We start from the raw sequence: 24,089 nt of genomic DNA on the forward strand, positions 1-24,089 counted from the left end.
ATCTTCACGTGCCAATAGGCTGCTGAGGGAAGGTTAAGCGGAGGCTTGGCCGATCCACCCTCTCCCGCCGACTCTCCGTCCTGGTCTCGCTTCTCGTATCTCTCTCCTTTGAATACGAGGTACTCGGTTGATAGATGATTCATTCTGCCTCGCTTCGTAGGGTATCAATTCGTAACTTTGGTCAAATAATAGAAAGAACTTTCTCCCTCTCGCACCGCATCCCCAGGCTCCTCCGACCTGCTTATGTAGGGCTGGCACATATAATGGATCGGCGCCAATTCCTCGCAAATGCAGCGGTCTCGTCTTTTGCGATCCTCCGGAGCCTCTAGAACTAATCTGGAAAATCGTGCCAGCCAACCAAGGCTCCCAAACGTCTCTGTTGATGCATCAATAGCCCGGAGGCTAATGCATTTGCTGCATCGATCTCCAGACCTCGCCGTCTTAGAGCTTTTCAGGAAAGCCATACCTCCCAGATTAATCATCCTCTGCATGGCGTTTGCCTGCAGACACCGACCCGCCAACATCCTCCTCCGCGTCCAGAACGCCCAGATTCGTATCCGACCACGGCTCTCGCCAGCTGCAGCCCGACGCAGTGTAGAGTCCTTGCCTGGCATCAGCCACCCGATGAGCTCTTCCAGACTCGATCTCTTGATGAAGTTTGTCCGAGTATAGGATTTGTCGCACGACTTTCTTTGTGTCTTCCCAACCCGACAGTCCCATTTCGCTGGATTGACTCTGGTATTGTTCGTGGAACCAGTGATCGTCGGCACCGCTCATAGGATGCACTTTCTCCGCCAGTGATCCCACAAATAGTGCCCACAGTCGCAGTCGCCGAAATTGGGCAGTGGCATCCTCCGAGAGGCTCTCGGTCAGCTTCTTGCGTAGATCGGTGATTAACTTGAGCCCAAATCGCACCGGTTCCGGCGAACCCAAGACCATGGCCGTCATCAATGCCGTCGCAATGCAAGTGTAAGCTTGTGTCAGTGGCCGTTGGAAAAGGTGAGGATATATAGCTACATTCACGTAGTGATCTGCCAGACGCGAGATGCAATCAAACTTACGTAGTTGCTTCCACCTCAGCAGCTGATCGTCGCCCGGTACCTCGTGAAGTTGGGTGTAGTCTTGGGCTTTGAAGAGTTCGCGCAAGTCGGTAATAACAGCTTTCATGATAGGATGCTCTATCAGCGGATCAATGGTGGCGGCGTGGTCCCCAAACACCCCTGCGGACAACAAGCGGGCCTTCCATGGCTGACTCAAGGGTCCAGGTGTCCACTCCGATGCCGGGAAGAGTGGGCGAGTTTCGTACTTGAGAGCAAAATAACAGTCGCAGGAGAGTAGATCCTCGCGGAACCAGGCATCCATCAGAATGACTCCCCCAGCGGCATTGACGAGATTTCGCAGCATTTTGAGATGCATACGCGCGACCGAGGTGTTGTCAACAAGCGTTTCGGCCGAAAAGAGCTTCAGTATGGCCTTGAGTGTTGGCATGTCTTGTGGCCCAGGACGAGCCACTCGCTGCCTCAACGCTGTCATGGCCTGCCCCTGGAAATATCGGGATTGATATGCAAGACTCTCGTCCTCGGTCAGAATACCCATGGCAGCTGCCAGAAGGCTCAGATATGCATTAGCGTAACAAACGTCCTGGTTGATTAAAGCTGTATCGTCCCAACTCCGCGCGATTTCATATGATCCCTCGGTCCTGTCTGATTCTCTGGGCCAGCTTTGAGGGATGAAAACTTCGTAGGCGAACGCTATCAGATTGTTCACCAGCGGAGTCATGGATAAGGACGTCGCCTCGAGCTCGCTTGCACCGTGATCTAGTGATGTGTTGATCGAACTCAACATGGATGTCGGATCATCTTCAATCATGCTCGAATGCGTCGACGGCGTCGATGTAGTTGACGCTGGCACCCCACTACCTGACGCCTGGCCAGAGCTGCTAATGCCAGGATAGGCAAGCTGAAGGGGTTGCTCGACCGTCCATGGGTCAAATCCAAAGGGGGTTGGTGGAGGAACGACTCTCGACTGCGAGGCGCGTGTTAACCGCGCCCTCTTGTTAGAAGGCTCAAGTGAAATTGCACGTACAGACTGTGGTTGCGCGAGTGATGGCGGCGGCGGTGGCGCCAGCGGTGGCAGCGGGGACTGTGTCTGTTGTGGCTGTTGCAAACGGGGGGAGAGCGGCCCCACGGGAACATTGGCAGACGCTCGCAGCTTTTTGGCTTGCTCCTGCTTCTTCCATCGCTCGTAACGGTTCATCACATGCCAGGACACGGCGGCATTGTGGTCTTTGGAGTCAATGTTGCCAGCATCCTTGTTGACAAAGGAGAACTCGCCCTGGAAAGGGGCTGGCTGATCAGGCGAACGCTTGTCCTTGGACATGGGTCTGCGATATAGCTGGTGGGCGATGTCGTCCACCAGGGAATGCTGATACACAAGAGTGGTGGCCATCTTTTCGGCAAGGCGTCGACACGGCCGTTTTGAAGGAGAGAGTCCATGATGAAGACGGGCGAGAAGGCAGTAGGTTGTTCTATAGCGATTTCCAAATACTTAGCTGAGCATTTGGATTGCAATAGAAACTCCCGCAGATCTCCCAGTCCGCTCGCGGTCCAGACACGAGGCTTAGGACTAACCCATAATTGCAGGGCACCTTTGCAATTCTATTGGTGGCTGTCCAGAATTTCAGGAGAGGTTTGAATGATCTTGATGGACCATAGACGGTGGCTTTTTCTCTCGGAAGCAGCACCAGCTGACGGTCGTAGACGGAGCCTAGAGCCGGAAGAGACAAGCGTCAGTTTCTGGATGCAGTAAGTCATGGCAGGTACGAGGATATCTCGAGCACTGACATAAGCACAATGGCGCACGGAAAATGCGCCGGTGCGGCTCGCAGTCCCATGGGATATCAAATCCACGCTCGGCTTGAACCGTGGTGCTTTCGTTCGCCAGTGGTGTGGGAGGTTTGCAAAGTCCGTGCCGCAACGGCTTAAGTCAGACCCTCGTCATTCTCGTCAATCATGTTTGCTGGAGTGGTTGGGTGCTTTCCTGAGGAGGTATAGTGTTGCCCTTAGCCTATCGCTCATTCTGTAATCAATCAGAATTAGCTAAGCTGGAGCGGAGGAAGGGTCGAGAAGCGAGCCGCACTGTTCACTAACCAGTCCCTCGGGCAGCTTTGGCCAAAGAGATTTGGAATGAGCCGAAGCTCCGCCGTCTGTCGTTGGCGTTTAGTCATGGTGCACCTGCGTGGCAGCCGGCCGCAACAGGTGTTGACCAATTCCCCAGATCGTCAACAGAGCGGAAATAACATGGTGAAAGTCTGGGGGTTGCTGCTTCAGTTCCTACTCCTTTTCTTTCCCCTTTTGTGTCTTCTTTTTTGTTTTCGGAATGATTGTAGTCTCCGCAATGGAGTAATCTCAAACGCCCCATGAAAGGTGTTTTTTCGGTCGGATTTTGCGCAGACGGCAGGACGGAGAGGGCTGCGTAGGGTGGTCAATTCTCGGGGCAGCTTTTCGAAGGACTCTTGGTAGGTTGAGTTTGTCCGCGAGGATACCCTCGTACAGTGGACTGGAGGCTTTTGGAGGCTGTCGGGCTGGCGCCCATGGCTCAGATTTCTGGGACCTGGGACCTGGGGCCTAGGCGTCGCCTAGATGGAATCGAAGGGCAAGGCATCGCAAATCTTGAGATGAAGGAACTGTCTCTATTCGAGGTTTGTGCCGGCTGCTTGGACGAGGCGGATGCTGCAGGTGAGAGCACACCGTAGCCTGAAATCAAGAAGGCCTCAATCAAGGCATCTCTTGTTTTGGCAAAGCCTGCAGTTGAGACACCAGATACCGTGAAGGATGGTGCAACCTCTCTGCCACCGGCAGGAATTTTTCTCTTTGAATGAAGAATGTAGACGAGCGACAAAAGACAGAAGTCAATATCACGGCCATATGAGTCGCTCTTATATAGCCTTGTGCAATGACCGGATTGGGAATATTGCGTGACTGTCTTGGTAATGTGACCGTACCAGATCGAGACACGAACAAGTTACGGACCTCTAGCAGCTAAAGACGATTCCTTTTAACCAGACTTGGTCAATACACAGGGTTTAATTTGTCAGAAGCCCTACATCCCCCAACCCCGAGACTCCTTGGAGCAATACGGATCGACAACCCCGAGGCCACAGCTCACACAAAAGAGAAGCAACCATTTCGGGACTTGTTAGTAAGAGGGGCCATTTCCGAGCCAAACCTCTGGCCTCCATCGGCATTGGACTCGTTTGACTGGGAGGTCGCTGGGCGGCGTGGTCCAGCATTTGTCGTGTTTGAAATATGCCCCGAGCGTGACGATGGCTTCACTGGGAACACGGGATGGGCCACACCACCGTCTGCGCTAGTGCAAGCTCACTCGTTGGAGAGATTCTTAATAGCCGAATTCCTTGAATGAGCAGAACCTCTTTTCTCGTCTGCGCACGATCAATTGTCGTTGTCCTCAAAGCCACCTGCAAATTGCTGTCAGCCATGGGGAAGTGAGTCAAATAGCCTAGCCGACAAACAGGGCCAAGCAACACCATGTTTGCCATTCTCAAAACAGAAGATCCCATGGACTAGACGAGGATTCCCATTCGCATAACGGATGTGTCCAATCAGAAAAGGCAGCGCCGTGTGATGCAAGTGGCGCAGCCAAAGCAACGTTGGAAATATGCACTGGTAGTCCCAGGAGCCGAGGACCTGGCATCAAGGAGCAGAGTAACAAACTTTGAAAGGGCGGTCGAACGATATGCAAGTTGGTATATTCTCGCATACCTTGTTCAAAGATTCGTCGGACAAGCAGTTGAGCCGAAGCGGCGGGTGTGATTCCAGAGCATCCATCAATTTTTACAGGAGGCCCTCGCAGATGGATATCGACATTTACACTCTGTTTCGTCGCGTCTTCTTCGAACGCAGGGCAAACTAACCAAACGTTGAGTCATATCGAAGGAGATCCGCGCCGTCGCGTGGGCGATTGGTGCAAGCACATATAACAAAGTCGTTCTTGGGCATGCCAAGCAGGAATACAGAGCAAGGCTTTGTATTGATTTCGACCTCGTGCGGCAGCCAGGAACCGAAGATGAATTGAGATAAAGTGGCTTCTTCATGCCAATATTGTTCTCCCTCGATCACATACTCATAGACAGCCTGGTCACCTACCTGGAACGGTCGTTATCTGGCAAATTCCAGCCTCCCGGCAATTAGACAGCTTCTAGAATGTTGACTGTCATCCCTTGCCTCGACAGACTGGCAGCGGAGAAAATTATGCTATATGCTATATGGGATAGGGGATAGGGGATTCTGACACGTGCTGGAAATACATGGATCCCCTTTCACATCCACTAAACTTAAAGTGAGAGGGCGGTCCGGGATGGCTAGAGGGAGCACAATGATGCGCATAAGACGGCTGTCATATCCGCAGTGGCGCTTGTGGAGCATGCTCAGTGGGATGTTTGTGGCTGAGCGGGTGCCTAAGATTGATCACTCTCCTCTTGTGATACCTTCTCGTACTGACATAATTCAGGAAGTGCAACGCTTAAGGGCAAACAGCAAATCCACGAGCAGAGCAAAACCTTGTTGTGTGCGCAAAGACTTTATCAACCTCCAGTTCGTGGGTCAGCCAAGGACGGGAAGACCGACCACTTCTTGTTGCTCACCAGCTGGTTCATCGTCTCCACTTGGGCGAAACAGGTCACTGCTAAGGACTCTCGAGGGTGGCATGACTCGTTAGTAGTGGATGGTGAGCTGGTTCGAGAGTCGAGACGGCTTCGCCAAACAAGATGCCGAACTCTGCCGCACAATGGATGGAGCCGAAGGTCCGTCCGAGGTTTGGATCAGCCAAAAAGGTGGTGGCGGAAATGGGAAATCGTCAGAAATGCGGGGGATCCCCTTCATACGAGTAATTGCCAGCAACTTGCTGACGCCACTGTACAGGGCTAGGGGATGCGTGAGGAAAGTGCCAAAATACCGCAGAGCGGGGGGGGGAGGGAAGAAAAGTGTCCCAGAGTCGCTTTCAAAAGCCCGGAGGACTCTCTGGCTCCAAAGCCCTTCCCTCTGGCTCTTGTTAGCACATCTCTGGACTGAATATTGATGGCAGATGTCTGCGATTTGTGCGTGCTCCGATGCACTGGAGAACCTCCCAAGACTGCAGTCAGGCCATCAGAGACACGGGGAGATGCCAACCCTTGCTGTTATTTTAGGGACGGCATAATCCAACCCTCTTGAAAAGCAGAAGTCTCCCTGATTGGGGCGGTATTTTCCAGCGTGAAGCACATGGGGCTGGGCAGGCCCACCTGTTTGTGGATCTGGTTGACACAAACGGGGCCCGGATAGCTTTTCAGCGAAAGCGAAGACAAACCTCTGAGGCAAATCCCCACCGTGGTGCGTGGTGGCAACGGTCGGAGCCTGACATGTGTCTGCAGAGAAGGTTTTGAACTGTTTTTAATTCGACTTTGGTGCGACCTGCTTTGCGCGCCGGTAAGCACTCTCAACCCTCGCAGAGCCATGGGTGTCGAAAAGGGACATAAAGTAACCCTTGAGACTTAGCCTGTGTGTGGGTATCAGGAACCCTGTCAGTACTGGATGCGAACAGGCTGAGGGGCTAGGTCCGGCAGCGTGCGCTAATCCATGGGTAGCCCTCCGCTGATCTCAAACGATCGCGGCGATCGCATGTCCAAGGTTTGCACCGTCAAAATTGAAGCATGTGAAAAGTTCAGAGACAAACCATGCGGGATCATGGCGTTCTTCCTGACACCATTGCTAATCACACCAGCTTGAGCCTCAACTGCTCTCCTCTGCCTCGAGCAGTCGCCGTCAACATGAGAAGCAGCAAATCTCCAGGGGTTTGCAGTGACGTTGCCAGAGCGGCAGGTCCAAAGTCTGTTGTTAGGGTGCCCGAGTAGTCTGAGCGGGCAGTAGCGGTAGGATTTGTTGGCTCAATGTGGCGTTCACCTAGTCTCCGTGCTTGTGCTCGGCGGCATGTTCCATTCGCTGTTCAGACCTTGAACCCCAACCAGTTTGAGCAATGGTATGTTGAGCCCTGGCATGACTTTCTGCATCTTCTCCACACTTTTTGCTGGCTGTCATTACTCTGCCAGCCAGGAACGGCACGCGCCCAACACACCTAGACGTAAAGTGCCGTGTTTGTGTTTGCGAGGCAGCCCTCGATGTCCATGCAGTCGACTACTTCTCCGTCCTGGAGCGCAGTAGCAAGGCACAAGAATGTTATTCAAGAAAAGGATGGCGGTCCGACATCATCGTTTGGGGCGAGTAGGTCCTGCAGATGTAGGGTCGTGGGCAACCCAAACATGATGGCTTTTGCCGCAACGTCGACGAACCGGCTCTGTCTATTATGTTACACGACATAAAGTACAATCTGAGGCCGATCGGGACAGTCTGAATTCTTACTGGGTCAACTGCCACCTCGTATTCATCTGTGGTCTGGAAGTGTTGTGGCGACTGTGCGTGTCCCAAAGCATGATCCAGACGATAAGCCAAAGGAGTCCAACTCGTCCTGTCAAGCAAGGTGTATGCAGATTGTTGCTGCAGTCTGCATGAGCTGCGACTGCATCAGTGTCGGTTTTTTTTTTTGGAACAGCGACGGCTACCTCACTTTGTCCTCCTGCAGATTCGAGAGAAGGGTCTGATGTGCCGGGGTCGAGAGATTTTTACTTTTCCACCATCGTCATTGTCATGAATGAGTTGGGCTCGGTTTGTCGACTCTCTGACTCCCCTTGCACTTGGGGCCATTCGTTGCACTCTTCTTTCTAAACTTGCCATCTCTGATAGCACCCTTGGACACTGATCGAGAGCAAACGCGACCGGGGGCTAGCTGGGATTATGCGAGTGATGGCCTGTCCAGGTGGGTGAGAGTAGCAAGGATTCAGAGGGACCAAGCGCCGTAGCGATGCAGGCTTCAAGTAGTGGCTTGTTCTTGGAGGAATGGTGGCTGTCTGAGGCATGCCACTTTGCGAGCAAAGATTCCCGTCTTCTCCGTTCTGTTTTCGCCTCTGCTCCTTGTCATTCTCTTGCGCCTTTCCTGCTTCCCATCGATATGTTTGTTGCTGGTGCACCGTCGGGTTTGTCGAGCTGTGAAGAGAGAGCGGCCCGCAGGCGGTTTTCCTTGTGCTGGGTGCTGTCGGCAAAAGGCTAGCTCCGGCCCATTTGCTGCCCAGACGTAACTAGGCCTGGGGCCGCCAACCCTGAATAGGCACTGAGATGCCGGCTAGGCATTATTTCCGGCCTCTGGGCACCTCTGTATGGCCTCCACTCTGCATCAGTTGAAGCGCACTGGGCACTGATGATCCCACCAAAAGTAGCCCACCCCCTCCGTCATCTTTTTTGATGCACCCTCGGGCTGCTGCTGCTCGCTAATTATCGCCGCTGGTCCTTGCATTTGTCCCCATCCGCAATCCAACAGAGTGATCAGACTGATTGACACACTGACTGATGATCGACTGCCACTCGCAACACCCACTCTCTTCTTGTTCTTCCACATCTCTTTTCCTTTGTACCTCGCATAGATCTCTTGGACAGCTCTGTGTCTCGTCCTATTGAACAGTCTCGCTCGACCACCTGTCGGCTCGCCCAACACTGTCCGCCCCCTCTCCAGCCTTTAGCGGGCTGTCGATAAATGAGAGCGTCACCCATCCGCGTCCGCACCCCTCCCCGACACTAAGTCTGGGCCTCGCACCCACGACTTGAGAGATATATCCTCCTGCCCTTGGTATCCAGGGCCTGCAAAGCTAGTTGACGGGCTCCTTCACCCTGTATCTTGGGTCCGCCCATAACCAAAGTCGGCCTCGAACTGCACATTGCCCTCTTTAGACAATCTGTCTGCCTCAGGCAGGGCTCTGAGGGAAGACCTTGGGCATTTTTGGGGACATAAAAGAGTTCAAATGGCAGTGACAAATGTTTGCCAAAGGGCTGGTGCATGAGTAGAGGCGCTGAAGGCTGAAGTCCGGGACTTTGTCTTTTTTTCGCACTCGCTCCATGTCCAGTGTCCTCTTGACAGGACAAGGGTTTTCAAGGTTATTCTTGGAGCAATGCCAGACAACGTCGGCATAAAATGGGCTCCTGATCTGCAACGGGCCTCTCACAGTGTAAACACTGTTGGACACATCAGGGACACTGAGGAGGATCGTGGCACCAGTCTCAACGACGTTTCGTCGGAGGACCTATCCCAAAGTCTCGGCACAGAATCCGATACTCAACGAAATACTCCTACCGCTCTTTCTGCTCAACGCCTGAGTGAACCAGTGGATGAGGATGCGTTCCATGAGTTAGATTGGAACTCAAAGTATGGGATTGCTGCGTCGCCTGGGTTTGCCCCGCTCAAGTCCCAGCAATCCCTCCCATCGTCGACCCAGAATTCATCAAACTCATTGAAGGCCCTCGCCGAGCTCGACGTGGATCGGCCACCTGGTTCGGCAGCTTCACTTGTTCACCGCGCCCTGTCGACCAAATCCTCACACGGCCAAATTCACGGCCGTCGTTCATCTCATTCTAAATCATTCTCAACTTCCTTTTCAAACTCGAATCGTCTTTCCAACAACGAACATCCAACATATCCTATCCAATCATTTGAAGCATTGCAAGCTCAGTTCCATGTCCCACGGCCAGCGCGGCCTCTCCGTACGAGAAGCTCGCACCCAGCCCAAAATCTGCTTTTCAACGAAATGTCCACGTGGACCCGGCAAGGTCGTGAAAGAAACTCGCCTAACACCCAAACTGCGATGACTGCAGACAATACTCCAATGTCGAGTCCAGGTCTACTCCACTCGGGTGACCGCGTGCCCTCAGCATCGTCTCTCAGCGATGTCGATCGTCAACCACACCATCTCCAACCTCCGAAAGAAACTCATACCGTTGAGATCGACCATGATCTCTTCTCGGGTAACAAATTCGTCAATAACTACGAGATCATCGAGGAAATAGGACGCGGGGAACACGGCAAAGTCAAACTTGGCAGAGATGTTGAGAGGGGCACCGTCGTAGCGGTGAAGATCGTCCCAAGATACTCTGGCAAGCGCCGACTTGGTCGTCTAGGAGCTCCAGAAGATCGGACTAAGCGCGAGGTAGCGATCCTGAAAAAGGCAAGGCATCCAAACATCGTGAGTCTCCTGGAGGTCATTGACGACCCCAACAAAAACAAAGTCTACCTCATTCTCGAATTCGTCGAAAAGGGCGAAATCAAGTGGAGAAAACCAGGAGTGCGCGAGATCCTGGCAGTAAACAACACCAGATTTGCGCAAGAAAGAGCAGGGATCGACCTTCCTTTAGAACCAACCGAAAGAGACCTCTTCAGTGTCAGCCAAGCTAAGCGACGCCATGAGCTGCAAGAAAGAGCCCGTACCCTCAACACAAACCCAACCCCTAACTGGAGCCTCGAGCATGGAGGCGAGGACTTTGAAGATGAAGAATTATCTGAGATCTCACGTTCTGCCTCACGGCATTTCTACGAGTCAAGCAATCCCAGTAGAACCAGTTCACATGACGAGTACGCCGAAGGAGCTCTAGCCGGCAGCATGTATGGTGCTTACGCTCCAGATGCTTACCGCGGTCGGACCTTCAGCGTCGCTGCCAGCGTTGGCGCGCTCTCTCACGTCTCGTCTGAATGGAATTTCGACGAGAACAACGAGGAGCACGCCTATGTTCCAGCCTTGACGCTGGAGGAAGCCCGTCGAGCCTTTCGAGATACGCTTTCCGGCCTTCAGTTCCTGCACTTCATCGGCATTATCCATCGTGACATCAAACCAGCAAATCTCTTGGTCACAGGCACTGGGACTGTCAAGATTTCTGATTTCGGCGTATCATACCTGGGACATCCTAAAGACCCTGAGGATCCTGATTATAAACTGACTGAGAAGGATGTCTCTGCCCTAGATGACGAAAAAGAGCTAGCAAGATCGGTTGGGACGCCTGCCTTTTGGGCTCCTGAACTTTGCTATGAAGATCCATCCGTGTTCGAAGAAGAGGAAAGCCCCAAAATCACTGGCGCGCTAGACCTTTGGGCTTTGGGAATCACGCTTTACTGTATGGTGTACGCCCGGTTGCCCTTCTACGCCACTGACACTCTGGGCCTTCACGAAGCCGTCTGCAGGAGTGAGGTCTTTCTCCCAAAGACTCGACTTGTGCCGGTTGACACGTCTCAAGACAAACCAACCTCCGAGGTGCCAAATTCGATCAATAGTAACAAGAGACTTGACTACGAACTCAAATTCGAGACGGTACCAGATGCAGTTCGTGACCTCATCCGTCAACTCTTGATCAAGGATCCCGCGAAGAGAATGACGATCGACCAGGCCAAGAAACATGAATGGGTTGTCGAGGGCTTGCAAGATCCGTCACAGTGGATCAAAGGTCCTGCTGACCTGGAGAAGGAGGGCAAGAAGAAAATCCTGGATGTGGACGAGAGGGAGATGTCACATGCAGTTGTCAGGAGAAATATCATTGAGCGGGCTCTCAGCACGGCTGGTCGCATTGCAGGCAATTTGCTCGGAAGGAGCAATACGCGGAGGCGTGCTCCCAGTACGGCCACATCGGCGAGCCACTCAAGCGACTCTATTGCTTCGCCTGCCAGTACTAGTACTGTTGGTAAGAACGAGCGAGATAAGATTCGTGATACTCGTCGAGCGAGTCTGCGCGGCGACGAACTTCTGACAGCCCTAAAAACCTCCAGAGAGACCACCGAGCACCCACTGGCACAAAGTCAAACTGCCAGCCCTGACTCAACCGAGCAGGAAAATTATTTCAGCGAGTCGTTCCCAACCCAAAAAGCTGCGTCGTCGGCTTGCACTCCGATAGCCATACGTGACGCACGACCTCCGGGTCCCGACAGAGCAACGTCAACTGTATCTACTGCTGATTCTGTCAAGACAATCAGAGCTTCACAAGTGCAGCGATTGCCCTTGCCGTCGTCAGGCCTAGCACGTGACGAACGACCTGTCTCCCTCGATAGAGGATTCAGAGCCAGAGTCGATGGGCTTTGGGAGGGAACCGCAAAGACTTTGGCGCGTATCGGGAGTCGAGAACGTCGTGCCCCACGGGATGACCGGTCACCAGCATCGAGCCGCCATTCATCCGAGAGTGATGCCCGTGCAGAGCCCAGCATTGCCATGAGCACTGCTTCGGCTGCCGGTGCTATCGAACCGCCTGATGCCCTTCGTGATCCGGCTCTTACTATGGACCGGAAAATGTCTCCGCCAACGCCACATATGATGACTCACGGTGATCATAGAACATCATTTCCCGCACCGACATCCAGCCAGGATGCTTTCGAACAAGCTCAGGAGGTCAACCAACGCCGTCATCTACAGGAAGTACATCATCAAGTTGAAGCAGCGCTTGAGGCTTACTCCAAACCTCAGAGCCCCACGACCGATGAATGTCCACCTTCTCCGGATGACATAGCTTTCCTCGAGAAACAGCGTACACAAATCTCGAATGAAACACCAGCGTTTTCACTTGGTTCAAATGCCATTCAAGGGGGACCGTCTGCAAGCACCATTGCCTCGTCCCTAGACGACTACGGAGCCAGCAGTGTGTCGCAGAGCATGTCAAATCCCAGTATTGGAGTCATTTCTGGTGCTTCTTCACCACCAGGAGAAGGCTTCTTGGGTTCAGCATTTACGGAAGCGCCCAGAGATGTGCCTGCCCTTGGCAAAGAGCCACTCCCTGAATTCATGCGCACTGCCGACACAATCACCAAACACGGGCGATCTACTCAGATCGCAACCGGCCCGTCGCTTGAGCACTGGCAGAACAGAACCCACGACGATGATCATGACGGCGATGACGACTCAGACGACGGAATGATGATGCCGGCTTCTACAAACAAGAAGTTTTAACGTTTCTCTCCATTGAAGGAACTGCAGTAACATACGCGAACACGAACATCAGTGACGACACTTTCCACGCTCTTTTACGTTCGATGAGAAACTTGGCTCGAATTTTCGATAGATACCCCTGCTTTTAGAGACAGAGCAACGGCGTGCTGGAAAGGCGAGGAATTTTTGTGCATGGAAATTGAGCGGGGCTGGAAACAGGACAGGCCTCCAAAAGGGTAGGGTGTCTGTGCTTGGGTTATGGGATGGCTGGTGGTCAATGTACATCAAACATGCAGAAAAGTCGCATGCTGTTTTTCATCTCGACTCAGGGAGGTCACCATGTACGTTTAGCTGTGTAGCTTCTGCGAGCGACTACGGGTCTACGATGAAGGGGGCTTTGCTGATATTCTCCGGGTTCGCCTGGGACAAAAGGTGAAATGACAATGACGATCCCAACGAAGCACGCGCTGGTCAGCCCATGCGGTAGCCTCTTTTTCCTTTGCCGAAGGGAGGTTCGAGTTCGTGGAGGTTTTTTTGACACGCGGTACCTGAACACTACCCAGGTTTTCCCACTACACTGATGAAGCAGACTGGTGTATCGCCTGCCTCAGCCACTCTTCTCGTTCCCCTCTTTCCGTGGTTTCTGCCAACGACCTCAAGGAAATCAGTACATTCGCGACTTCCTCAATAGGTGAGGCACCTATTCAAGAGCTGGCACAGGAAAAGGGAGTACAAGTTCCCATCGAGGAGTGGATGTGGGGTGTGCTCAGAGTAGGATAGGGGCAGAGTCAGGCCGAGTCTCACGTGAGAGGATTGTAGTTCGCACGTGCCTAGACAGAAGGTACAAACGTGCCAAGCAGATCCGATCTGCTTCAATGTTCCGTGAAGCTGGATGCGCCAGCTACAGCTGGGTAAAGCCGTCTCCGACATCTACTCCGTATACATCGTAGCTGGCACGGCTGCATGTCCCTCTGATCTCTCTTCCGTTGTGGATCACTTGCGCAGCGCCCGCCACAATCCAGTCATGCTATGACAATCCTCACCTGCACTTTTTCCTCTGAACCAAAGTTACCAAGTGCATTGTAACGGGTCACATCAACCGCATTCGAGACCGGCAAAAAAAAAATGCAACGGATTCTACGCATAAACCTCCAAGCTCGCAATCAAGCTCTCAAAGCCTCGCGTCGGAAAAATTATGAAAAGCTCCGGGAAGACTGGAAAGAATACGAAGGCCGTTTGATCCAGACAGAGAAAGTGAAAAATGCCCACATCAAAGCCGAGCGCAGAGCCCGGCGGGAGGATTGGGTCATGGGGCCTCTAGCACCGAAACGAGATGTCGGCACAAAGCAAGATTTCTACGGCACCGTGAGCAACCTGCTCTATCAAGGGCCTGTATTTCCCCCAAAAGTCAGACATGGTCCCAAGAGTAATGGGTGGGACGCTATCGGAGGTGAAGGGAGAGAAGAGGAACAGAAAGAGTGGGAAGGGTTCGGAAATGAAGGAAATATCGTGGAGGGAGATCGAGTGTGCATTGTGAAGGGAAAGGCCAGTTTGATTGGGCAGATTGGCAAAGTAAAGGATGTCAGCGCCGATTCCAAAGAGCTGAGAATAGAAGGTTTGAATATGGTACGGATATTGTCTCCTGGGCTGTGCGCTCAATTTCGCAACTTTGAAATCTAACTTCCATTAGGCCGATGTTGAGATCCCCGAGAGCTTTGGCGAACAGCGTGACAAAGTACACTACTCGTCCCTCGAATTACCCGTGCCCATCGGAGACGTACGCCTTGTTTATCGTCTTACCGACCCTGACACAGGCCGCGACCGGGACGTCATTGTCAAACACATCCGTGGCGGCGCCCCGTACTTCCAGCGCGAACCAAACTCGCCTTTACCGCGGCATACACGCTACATCGCCGGGGACGATATTCAGATACCCTGGCCGGAAGTTGAAGCACCCACGTATCAAGCCTTCGAGGGAGATACTACGCGCTACGACGTGGAGTCACAAACTTGGACGCCCACAATATACCAGTCCCCTCTTCCCTCCCAGGAGATATTTGACGACTTGACAGAAGATGATAAATATCGGCGAGACAGAGCATGGCACGAAGACGAGTATGTGAGGATGAAGGTCTTGGAGGATGCGCGTGCAGAATGGTTCAAGGAGAGGAAGATCCAGGGTCCCTTGGCGAAGTTGGCCGAGGAGAAACTCAAGACGGTGGCGGAGAGAGCTGAGGCAATCAAGCAAGCCGGAATGAGCGAAGAGACGGTGAAGGTCTTGTTGGAAGAGATGAATGCTGCAAGAGGGAAGAGAAGACTGAAAACACCAGCGTGATGCACGGATTGCGACGGTTGAGTGGCATGTCGCTGCCAAATTTGCGCCCGACTTCGTCAGCTGTCGTTATATGGCCCTGTTGTATGCCTCAAAAGCTTGGACTTGGATGTAAAATAGATAATTCGAGTGGGAACGCTGTCCTGGTTGTTTGACAGTGTTGTACATCTAGAATATTAGACACTCCCCTAGGGCGACAGTATGAACAAGTTTCCTGCCAATGGACGTTCAATTAGGCAGAATACTAATAGATTCTATCTTTTGTGGATTAGCTCGGGTAGGGAGGATAGGAGAGACCAAGGTCTCTCGAGCAGAGGTAATTCTCGCTTGGGTGGCTCGCAGGAAGCCCAAATGGCGTGTGAGCCACGAACTTGCTGGCACAGTGCTGCTGTAATTGCCTCTTTGATTTGTCGTTGAAGTAAGATACCTTCCAGGACTGATTTTCCGGGGCTCTTTCCCTCTGTCTTTCTCTTTGTCGTCCTCTGTACTTGTGCGTGCGAGGATCATCGAGTTCTCTCATCCGCCCAATTGCGGCTGTCTCACATGTCTTTTAGCATGCGAACCAGATCCCAGCACGCCGTCGAGGTTCTCACCCCGACGAACAGTCGTTTGAGGTTGCGATCAAGCGACCAGACCCCCTACGTACTCCACGTTCCTGACAATTCCCTGCTGCTCGGCGAGCTGAGGCCACTGCACGAGAAACCGGTGCACAAACGGCCTCAACAACCCCCCGCTCAAACTGAGCGTTTTCACGCGGGCCCAGGACTCGATGAAGATGGTACGCATTTGTCCGGATCGAGAAACCTGCCCCCCAAAGCCAGGGAGCGGTGCGGAGGGGCCTGAGATGCCGAAGAATAAGAGGATGACAGAGGCAAGGAAGACGATCACTCCGGTCCCAGGCCCATTAGTCAGTATCAAGTCAGGATAGGACGGCGGAGCCTTGCCTCCAGGTTGTGATTGGAAATCTCCATGTGTGCCACGAAGGACGCCGAGGCAATCCCGCAGACATTGAAGGCTTGAAATGGAAGCAGTGAACAGCGACTGATGAACACGTCGGGCGCGGTGGACCGTAACCACATTGTAGTTTGAGGCAGCCTCTTCGGAGACAGACAAGGACAGAGACTTTCTAAGATCCGACAACATCTCGGCCTCAAATTCTCTTGCTTTCGACACCGAGAAATCATCTCCCGAGCTCACGACGTAGGTCCGCTTGGTGAAGTCCAGCTGCAACCGATGGTATTGTCTCAGAATGTTGAGCATCTCTGCGGTGTGGCCTCCCGATCCGAGGACAACTAACAAATAGGTTGGGTTCCTCAATGAGGGCGGAGGTCGTTGAGTGATTGGCTTCCGGCGGAGCACGAGGACGAGCCGAAAGAATGAGAGGCTGAGCAAGACGAGAATGCCGGCACAAGTAGAGAGTAGTAGTTGCTGGATTGGTGAAACCATGATCAGAGGTGTGAACAGGGCCATTCAAACGACTGCACTGCCTGGGAAGAAGCCGCGTGCTTGTGTGGGTTGTGTCCAATGAATTTCCGTGGACAAAGAGACAAAATCACACTCTGAAATTTGAGATTGAGTCAGGGACTCTGTGTCTGTTCCTTTTCGGGGGCTGAGCAAGGCATCCGTTGCTGAGGTGTTTCAGACATGGTCAACCCTCCTGGGATTCAGTGCCATTAAAGATAGAGGACGTTGGCCGGCAAAAGCATGGTCGTTGCCGTTGAGATCAAGCCTGATGAGGCTGAGAGTGGGCGGAGTGTCTCATTTGTTCGGCGATACAGTCTTTATCCCCGAAACACGCTAAACCCGGAATGGTAAATAGTTGACTCTAAAAGTTTGGAACAGGGAAGGACGGGATTCTGATGCGTTGTCTCTTGATTCCTCTTCTTCTACAATAGGCTGTCGGGCACTCATTCCTTATCAAAGAACTTCAGGCACCGTGCAGGCAGTGCTCCTAATCATGCAAATGCAGTCATGCCCGTCACACTCCGCCGGCGCCTGGATTGTCACTACTGCGGACGAAGATCGAAGTTGCCAGCGGGGACGAAGCCTGGTCGCAAGTTTCAGTGCGAACACTGTCTTGCCGTCAATTTCTTTGACGAGGTATTGGACCCCTTCTCCTCCTCGGCGACGTATTGTGACTGACATGCGCCCTAGAATGGCGAATTAGCAGATGTACCCTTAGAAGAAGCCGCTCCTACTCAACGCTTCGCGCATTCGGCCGCCACAAACCCTCTTCCCGACGACTTCTCCTCCAAGGACTCTGTGTTCTGTTCAACATGTCTCAAGAACCAGCAGCTATACACCTACAACCTATCCCAATTCCTCCCAGACCCTGATCACCCCGAGTACGACAAACTGGAGGCGCAACTCCCAGAGTACAAGAAAGGACTCGAACAACGCTACCCACAATGTTGTGCCAAGTGCGAACCCAGAGTCAGAGCGCAGTTGCACAAGGCGACCTACAATGCCAGAAGCGACCATCTTCGACGGGTTCTGGAAAAATCACGACAAAGAAGGGTTGCCAGTCGATGGGGCTGGAGAAGTCTTCTGCTCAACGCGGCTGGTTTGGGGTATACCGTCAATCTGGCTTTGCAAGTGCTCTGGCATCTGTATGGCTCTCAGATGGCCGGGGGGTCGATGGAACGAGAACTCAGACCAGTTGAGTGTTTCTCCCAGTGGCGCTATGTGCCCGAATGTTTCGAAATGATGGAGCCCCTTGTCGGACTTTCCATGGTTCTTGGGCTGCTTTGCATCTGGTGGAATCCAAAGTGGCAGCACAAGTTGTCGAACAACGAAAGGCGCTTGTCAGGTCTGAAAGAATACTACCTGGCACAGTTTCTCCTGCTGGGACTGAGATTCAGTGCCTGGACAGTCTTGCTTCACGTCCCTCTGTCATTACGCATGAGGGCAATGCTGCATGCTTGTTTCGCGGTTGCTATCACTGTGCTGGCAGGGTGGTCCGTCTTTGGGATTACAACAGTCACATCTGGCCCTCAGGTCAATTGGCACGATGACCCAGCCCCTTTGCTGTCAAGTAGTCAATTCGTGCCCCCACCCTCGCTTGAACGACAAGACATCCCTCGAGCACCGAATCAGCCGTTCAATATTGAGAATTTGGCAACACCCAGAAGACCAGATTACCAGGCATGGAATCCTCCCACGCCCCCGCCCGACAACGCCGAAGCGATGGACTGGACGCCATCCCAGTCGACATTCCAACCGGAGCTCAAGCAGATCCGGTATACTTCAATCGGACCTACACCCTTCCACGGAACAATACCGGCATTGAATGCGAAGGGAGTCCTCAAAAACCAAAACCAAGGGCGAACTGGTAGAGAGGCCATAGGACTTCCGCCGGGATTCTTCGACAAGTCACAGAAGTCATTGCTGCCTGCCCGTCAAACCGGAACAGCTAGCGAGGCCATAGCACAACCAAAATTCTTTGGACACGAGCGACAAGTTGATACAGGGTTGGAAAGCATCTTTGACAGTGTTTTCTCTCTTCAGGATTCGTCCTTACAACAACCCGAATCTGGGTCCACCTCGGACGTGAAGTCTTCTGGAACTACACCCGCGAAAGAGCCCAGTCACCATCGGCCAAAGGAGCGTGACGCTCTGCCGGCACTGAAGCTTTTCAGTTGCTTGTCGTTTCTCTCACTCGTAGTAGGCTTGGCTGCCTGGATCTTCGAAGCTGCCGTCAGACCCAATACTTCCCAACTCGGCTACTACACAGTCCTCTTCAGTGCGAGTGTACCGTTTAGTCGCCTCATGACCATTCCCTTCTCGCATGGTATCCCTGGTCAGACCGCAAAAATACTTCTGTACACCTTCGAAGCAAGCATGTTGATCGGAGTTGCAATGGTCCGGGACCAATTTGGGGAGCTCTTTCGGAATCTTTGGGACAAGCTTGCGATTGCGGTCGTGGCTCTCTTGCTCCCTCAGGAGTTTCTGGCGGTGGCTCGCGACCAATGGGTATCTCAACCTCGCGTCCAAATCGCCTCACATGACTCTGTTCCGTTACGGTCGTTCCCTGAGCCACAAGTACAAGAACTCACCAGTCCACACCCCAACAATGCCGCGGCACCAATGCATCAGCTCAAACGAACAATATCAAGCGAGACAATCGAGAGCGCACAGTCCATACCCACGACCACTGACACCGGGCCGTGGGAGACGCCGCGAGCCGACAACTATCGATTTGAATACTTCGACTCATCCAAGTCACCGTCGGCTGCAGCGAGCACGAGATCTTCGGTAAGTCGAAAGCGTCAACCACAAATCCGGAATTCCCACATAACGGACATGGAGCATCCACGGCCGGAAGAAGGCGGTGGGATTTTATGGAGGCGTGGAAGTGATGGGGTTTCGCGGAACTTGAGCACAGGTGTTTCCAGCACATTGATGCGTATGGACCTTGGATCTACGTCTGGGTCAAGTATCGCGGGGCCGAGAGGGAGACAGAGATATTGATGTCCAATTTCGTCTCTGAGCGAAACTGTGGATGACATTATTACGTTTTTCGTTTGGAGGCGGTCTCATTGTATCTGGTGTTTTAGAGCATGGAAAAATTGGAAAGCACAGGGCAACCAACAGAGGGACGCCGTGTATGGCATAACATAGAACGGCATAGCGTATTATGAAGTTTTTTTCTTCCCACTTTCATCTGCCATGAACCGGGGGGTTTCTCCATGTCGTGGCGAGATTGTTTGAGACTCGAACGCGGAAGGACAGAACGATGCACTGATCAACAGTCGCCGGATGCAGAGCATTCCACCCTGACAGCGTCTCGTCTGTCCCGTATGTATATCGAAGTTTTGAGGCCTTCTATGCAGAATTTGTGACACGGGCTGCATCTCCCGTTGCCCTGGCTCCAACGCCGCAAAAATGCTCATCTTTTGTAATGCCGAGTTCTACGTCAACTTCTGCTTGATGAAGAACGACCTGAGATGTGACAACTGCCACGCGCAAGTGACGCCCAGCACGCCCAGCTGGATCAACGTCCACCGGACGATTCTCGCGTTGACTGCTTCGCTCTGGTCGCGAAATTCCGCTTCTCGCTCCTAATCGCGTGTGTTAGATCAGCAACTCTCCTCCAAGACAAGCCGGCGAGGACGCAGGGAAAACGCGGAGGCGACGGCGACGGCGTGGTAGAATGCGATCTTACTCTTTGAAATTTCTGCTCCCTCCGGATATCTTGTAATCGGCCGTTCAACTCCCGCACCTTGCCCACGAGGGTGTCAATCTTGCCCTTGTCTTCACTCTCGATCTTGCTGGTCTCTCCGATCGCCATGTCGACGGTTAACTTGACTCCTCCCAACACGTTTCCCCCGTTTCCGAACCATCCATTCACGCTGACCGCGGCGGGTCCCGAAGGCGTAAAGCAAATCCTGTGCAGGCCGGCGTCCGCCGCACTGAACGTGAATTTCGAGAATGTGTCCGAGGACTGTGTTGTCTGTGTTACGACGCGGTGGTCGTTGTCGAAGGTCTCTTCGACCGTGAAGTGGATGTTGAGGTCGGGTGTGGCGGCGAAGGATTGGGTCTGAGGTACGTAGGCTTCGGATTTGTATGTGCCTGCATTTCCAGCATCGAGTTAGTGCTTGGTCGCTTTCATGATTCTTTTTTGGTTTGCAACGCTTTCGCAGGAGAAGCATTGAACTCGAACCGACGCTGGATGCCAACGACGAGTTTTTAATGTTCGGAAGAGTGAGACAGCAGACTGGAGTATTAATCGACCCTTGACGTACCAACGACCAGCGTGCCCTTCGGCAAATCCTCGTAGAAGCACTTGGGTGTCGTGCCATCGAGATAGAAATATAGGCCTTGAGTAGAAGGAATGAGGAGGGACGTGGCCGCCGCGAGAGTCGCAAGGAGGGATTTCATCTTGCTCTCTTTCGTCCGATAGTCCTAATTAGCTGGAACTCAGGAATGGCTCTGCAGGGGATTGACAAGGGCGCAGAAAAGGCGATTGAGAACAAAATGTCCAAAATTCACGAGATGCGGAGCGCAGGCCCCTTTTCCCTATTTCTCAGGGACAATGCAATGCAATCGACCAATTGTAATTCAACATGTGTCAGGGTTTTGCAGCCTTGCAGCCTCGTGATTGTTTCAAATGACGTATAGGATCACGTGGATAGTCATTTCAAATATCTATCAACGTCTCCACGGTGTTTCTGTCCTACACTACCTGCACTTCCATCTGCTTTCCACTCGAGTGGTGTGTGTCACGCTCTACAAAGAGGACACCAATGGGCAAAGCAACACCGGCCTGGACTTGAAAGACCACCGTCCAATTCACTCGATCCTGCATCCTTGCCACAAAATGGCTTCTACGAGCGACATTCGCGATATTATGAACTTGGGCCAGGCCGGGCCCCGCCAGCCTGCGCCCAAGAAGAAAAAACACGTTGAACCTCAAACGCGCGTCACTGGTGTGAAGCGAGAAGTACAAGCTCTGATGGGCGATTCCGTCCCTCCTATTGCTATCGTCGAACAGCGTTCCTACAAATCAAGACCGTCCATCTCTCAGAAGTTGTTCAAGCCGCGTCATTGGGAGGAGAGACCATTCGTGCATGGTGGAAGAACTGATGGACTGGTGCTACGACACTGGAAAAGATCCATTCCCGGCTCGGCTGCCCGTGCGCCGGTCGTCGCGAATGGGCCGATGGATGTGGAAATGACAGATGGATCAAAGACCTCTCCGGCGGTGCAAGAATTGAGGTTTGAGGAAGAATACCCATCGCACAAGTGGAATACCAAGGTTCAGGTACCCGCTTACACGGACGAGCAGTATGAAAACATGTTGAAGTCAGAGGACTGGACGCGGCAGGAGACTGATTATCTCATGGAACTATGTCGTGACTATGACCTGAGATGGATTATTATCGCCGACAGGTACAGCCCGCAAGACATCCAAGCTCCCCAACCGGCTGATCCAAATGGGGAATCAAATGGCAGTGAGCTTGTTGTTAAGCCTCACTACCCGAACCGCCCCATGGAAGCTCTCAAACAACGATACTATGCCGTTGCCGCGAAACTAATGGAAGCCCAAACGCCAGCGAGCACGATGACTCAGGCCGAATTCCAACTCTGGGAGAAGATGCGTAATTTTGATGCCAAGACTGAGACAATGAGGAAAGCGATGGCGGAGAAACTGTTCGAGCGCACGAAAGACGAAGCAGATGAGGAAAGAATTCTCCTTGAGGAACTTCACCGGATCACTAAGAACGAGGACGACTTCATCAAAATGAGAAGGGATCTGTATGCGAGGCTCGAACCTGTGGCGCCGATCAGAAGAACTGAAAGGGGCGAGGAACAGTCTACTGCCATGTATCAAACTTCTGGGGGACTTGCTATGCTACTACAGAGCCTTCTCGCCAAAGAGAGGAAGCTCAAACGGCCTCCTGTACCGGGCACCATCGAAAACGGCTCCGCTTCCACCCCCACTGAATCGCAGAGATATGACAAAGGCAGACACCCGCCCCAATATAATCGACGTGATACTACAGACACTCAGGCTGCCGAAGATGCACCCAGCGGACACAAGAAAGGCTCAGTGTCGCAACCTAATGTTCGAATTCTGTCGCCTCAGGAGGAAGCACGGTTTGGTGTTGCGCATCCACAAGAAAGAATTACGAGCGGTGTGCAGTTCCGACATGAGAAGATCAACCGCCTCACTATGGCCAAGAGCCAGACCCAAACCACCAAGATTCAAGCCGCGTTGACTGAGTTAGGTATCCCACCTCGCTTGCTGATGCCCACCGAACGAGTCTGCCGAGAATTTGAGCGGTTAGTTACCGAGATCAATGTGTTGCTTGATTGTAGGAAAGTTAATGAGAAGATCGCGACTGAGATCAAAATCTTGGAGGAGGCCCGGAGGATTAGGTTGGGATTGCCAAAAGACGGAGAGGAGCCTGCCGCTTCTTCCGACCCCACACAGCCTTCCTTTCCTACGACCACGGACGCAATGGAGATCGACGACTCTCAAGTGGGAAATAATTCTAAGATGGAAGGCACCCAGGACGATTCAATGGCTGTGGCTGAGGAAGATCAGGACGCTGAAGCCGAGGATGACGTTCAACCGCTGAAGGATGTTGAGAAGAGGGCTGACGGAGAAGACGAAAAGGACGGGAGCTCCATCCGAGTGGATCAGCAAGCAGCGGAAGCAGAAGCGGATCAGGACGTTGTCCAACAGGCTACTTCAAAACCCATCAAGGACCGAGACGAAGAGAGCGAAGGAGCCAAAACAGGCGAAGAAAACGAAGAGGAAGACGAGGAAGATGAGGAAGAAGTCACTGGCGTCGATGAGGAAGAAGACGAGGACGAGGACAACGAGGCAGGAGAAGGCGGACGCCAGGCTCAAGCCGACCTCGATGATGAGGATGAAGATGGAGATGAAGACGACGACGACGACGACGACGAGGGCCTCGAGGTTCCGGTCACGCCACAGAACGAGAGCGACGCCGAAGAGGACAATGGGGACGAAGACGAAGAGGACGAAGATGACGAGCCAGAAGTTGAGGCCGAGTCTGACGAGGAAGCCAGCGCCCGTGAGGACGACGCGGGCTCCGGCTCCGACGACGAAGTCGAAGCCGAAGACGACAAGGACGAGGAAGAAAATGGAGACGAGGCCCTCGCCGCAGCAGAGGTCGATGACTCTGATGATGACGATGCCGAAGACGAGCCCGATGAAGAGCCAGCAGCAGCATCAACAGCTCTCAGTGCCCTTCCCCGTGTGCATAAGCGGTCCGCGAGTGTCATATCCGCGGCCAGTCGTGCAGGAAGTAATCGAAGTGGCATTGGGAGGAAGAAAAGACGGTGATTCCACTCGTGAAAAAGCGAGCTGGCCCTTATCAAGAAGAGGTGTGTCGTTTGTTCAATTATCAGCATATGTAGCCAGCCGCATGGATCGTTTCAGCGGGCGTAGCG

At 53.0% G+C, this 24,089-nt stretch overlaps 7 protein-coding genes across 7 annotated transcripts; 4 read left to right on the plus strand and 3 right to left on the minus strand.

Annotated features, from left to right (window-relative positions):
* Nucleotides 1–474: 474 nt before the first annotated feature.
* Nucleotides 475–2,448, minus strand: AYL99_11439 (hypothetical protein; the record flags this gene model as incomplete). The annotated part of the gene is made up of 3 exons (XM_018842945.1): nt 475–974; nt 1,062–2,025; nt 2,086–2,448. 3 exons carry the CDS (start codon nt 2,446–2,448, stop codon nt 475–477), a joined length of 1,827 nt encoding a protein of 608 aa, XP_018687705.1.
* Nucleotides 2,449–9,049: 6,601 nt separating this feature from the next.
* On the plus strand, nt 9,050–12,853 carry AYL99_11440 (calcium/calmodulin-dependent protein kinase kinase; the record flags this gene model as incomplete). The annotated part of the gene is made up of 1 exon (XM_018842946.1): nt 9,050–12,853. One exon carries the CDS (start codon nt 9,050–9,052, stop codon nt 12,851–12,853), a length of 3,804 nt encoding a protein of 1,267 aa, XP_018687706.1.
* Nucleotides 12,854–13,957: 1,104 nt separating this feature from the next.
* Nucleotides 13,958–15,167, plus strand: AYL99_11441 (hypothetical protein; the record flags this gene model as incomplete). Its single annotated transcript, XM_018842947.1, has 2 exons — nt 13,958–14,458; nt 14,523–15,167. The coding sequence occupies 2 exons, from the start codon at nt 13,958–13,960 to the stop codon at nt 15,165–15,167; spliced, it is 1,146 nt and encodes a 381-aa protein (XP_018687707.1).
* Nucleotides 15,168–15,785: 618 nt separating this feature from the next.
* On the minus strand, nt 15,786–16,634 carry AYL99_11442 (hypothetical protein; the record flags this gene model as incomplete). Its single annotated transcript, XM_018842948.1, has 1 exon — nt 15,786–16,634. The coding sequence occupies one exon, from the start codon at nt 16,632–16,634 to the stop codon at nt 15,786–15,788; it is 849 nt and encodes a 282-aa protein (XP_018687708.1).
* Nucleotides 16,635–17,135: 501 nt separating this feature from the next.
* On the plus strand, nt 17,136–19,634 carry AYL99_11443 (hypothetical protein; the record flags this gene model as incomplete). The annotated part of the gene is made up of 2 exons (XM_018842949.1): nt 17,136–17,264; nt 17,319–19,634. The coding sequence occupies 2 exons, from the start codon at nt 17,136–17,138 to the stop codon at nt 19,632–19,634; spliced, it is 2,445 nt and encodes an 814-aa protein (XP_018687709.1).
* A 440-nt stretch (nt 19,635–20,074) lies between these two features.
* AYL99_11444 (hypothetical protein) lies at nt 20,075–21,044 on the minus strand (the record flags this gene model as incomplete). Its single annotated transcript, XM_018842950.1, has 3 exons — nt 20,075–20,224; nt 20,329–20,735; nt 20,909–21,044. 3 exons carry the CDS (start codon nt 21,042–21,044, stop codon nt 20,075–20,077), a joined length of 693 nt encoding a protein of 230 aa, XP_018687710.1.
* Nucleotides 21,045–21,483: 439 nt separating this feature from the next.
* Nucleotides 21,484–23,982, plus strand: AYL99_11445 (hypothetical protein; the record flags this gene model as incomplete). The annotated part of the gene is made up of 1 exon (XM_018842951.1): nt 21,484–23,982. One exon carries the CDS (start codon nt 21,484–21,486, stop codon nt 23,980–23,982), a length of 2,499 nt encoding a protein of 832 aa, XP_018687711.1.
* Between the last annotated feature and the right edge of the window lie 107 nt (nt 23,983–24,089).

This window comes from Fonsecaea erecta, assembly GCF_001651985.1.
Source record: "Fonsecaea erecta strain CBS 125763 chromosome Unknown Scaff14, whole genome shotgun sequence".
In the NCBI taxonomy this organism is placed as follows: Eukaryota; Fungi; Ascomycota; class Eurotiomycetes; order Chaetothyriales; family Herpotrichiellaceae; genus Fonsecaea; species Fonsecaea erecta.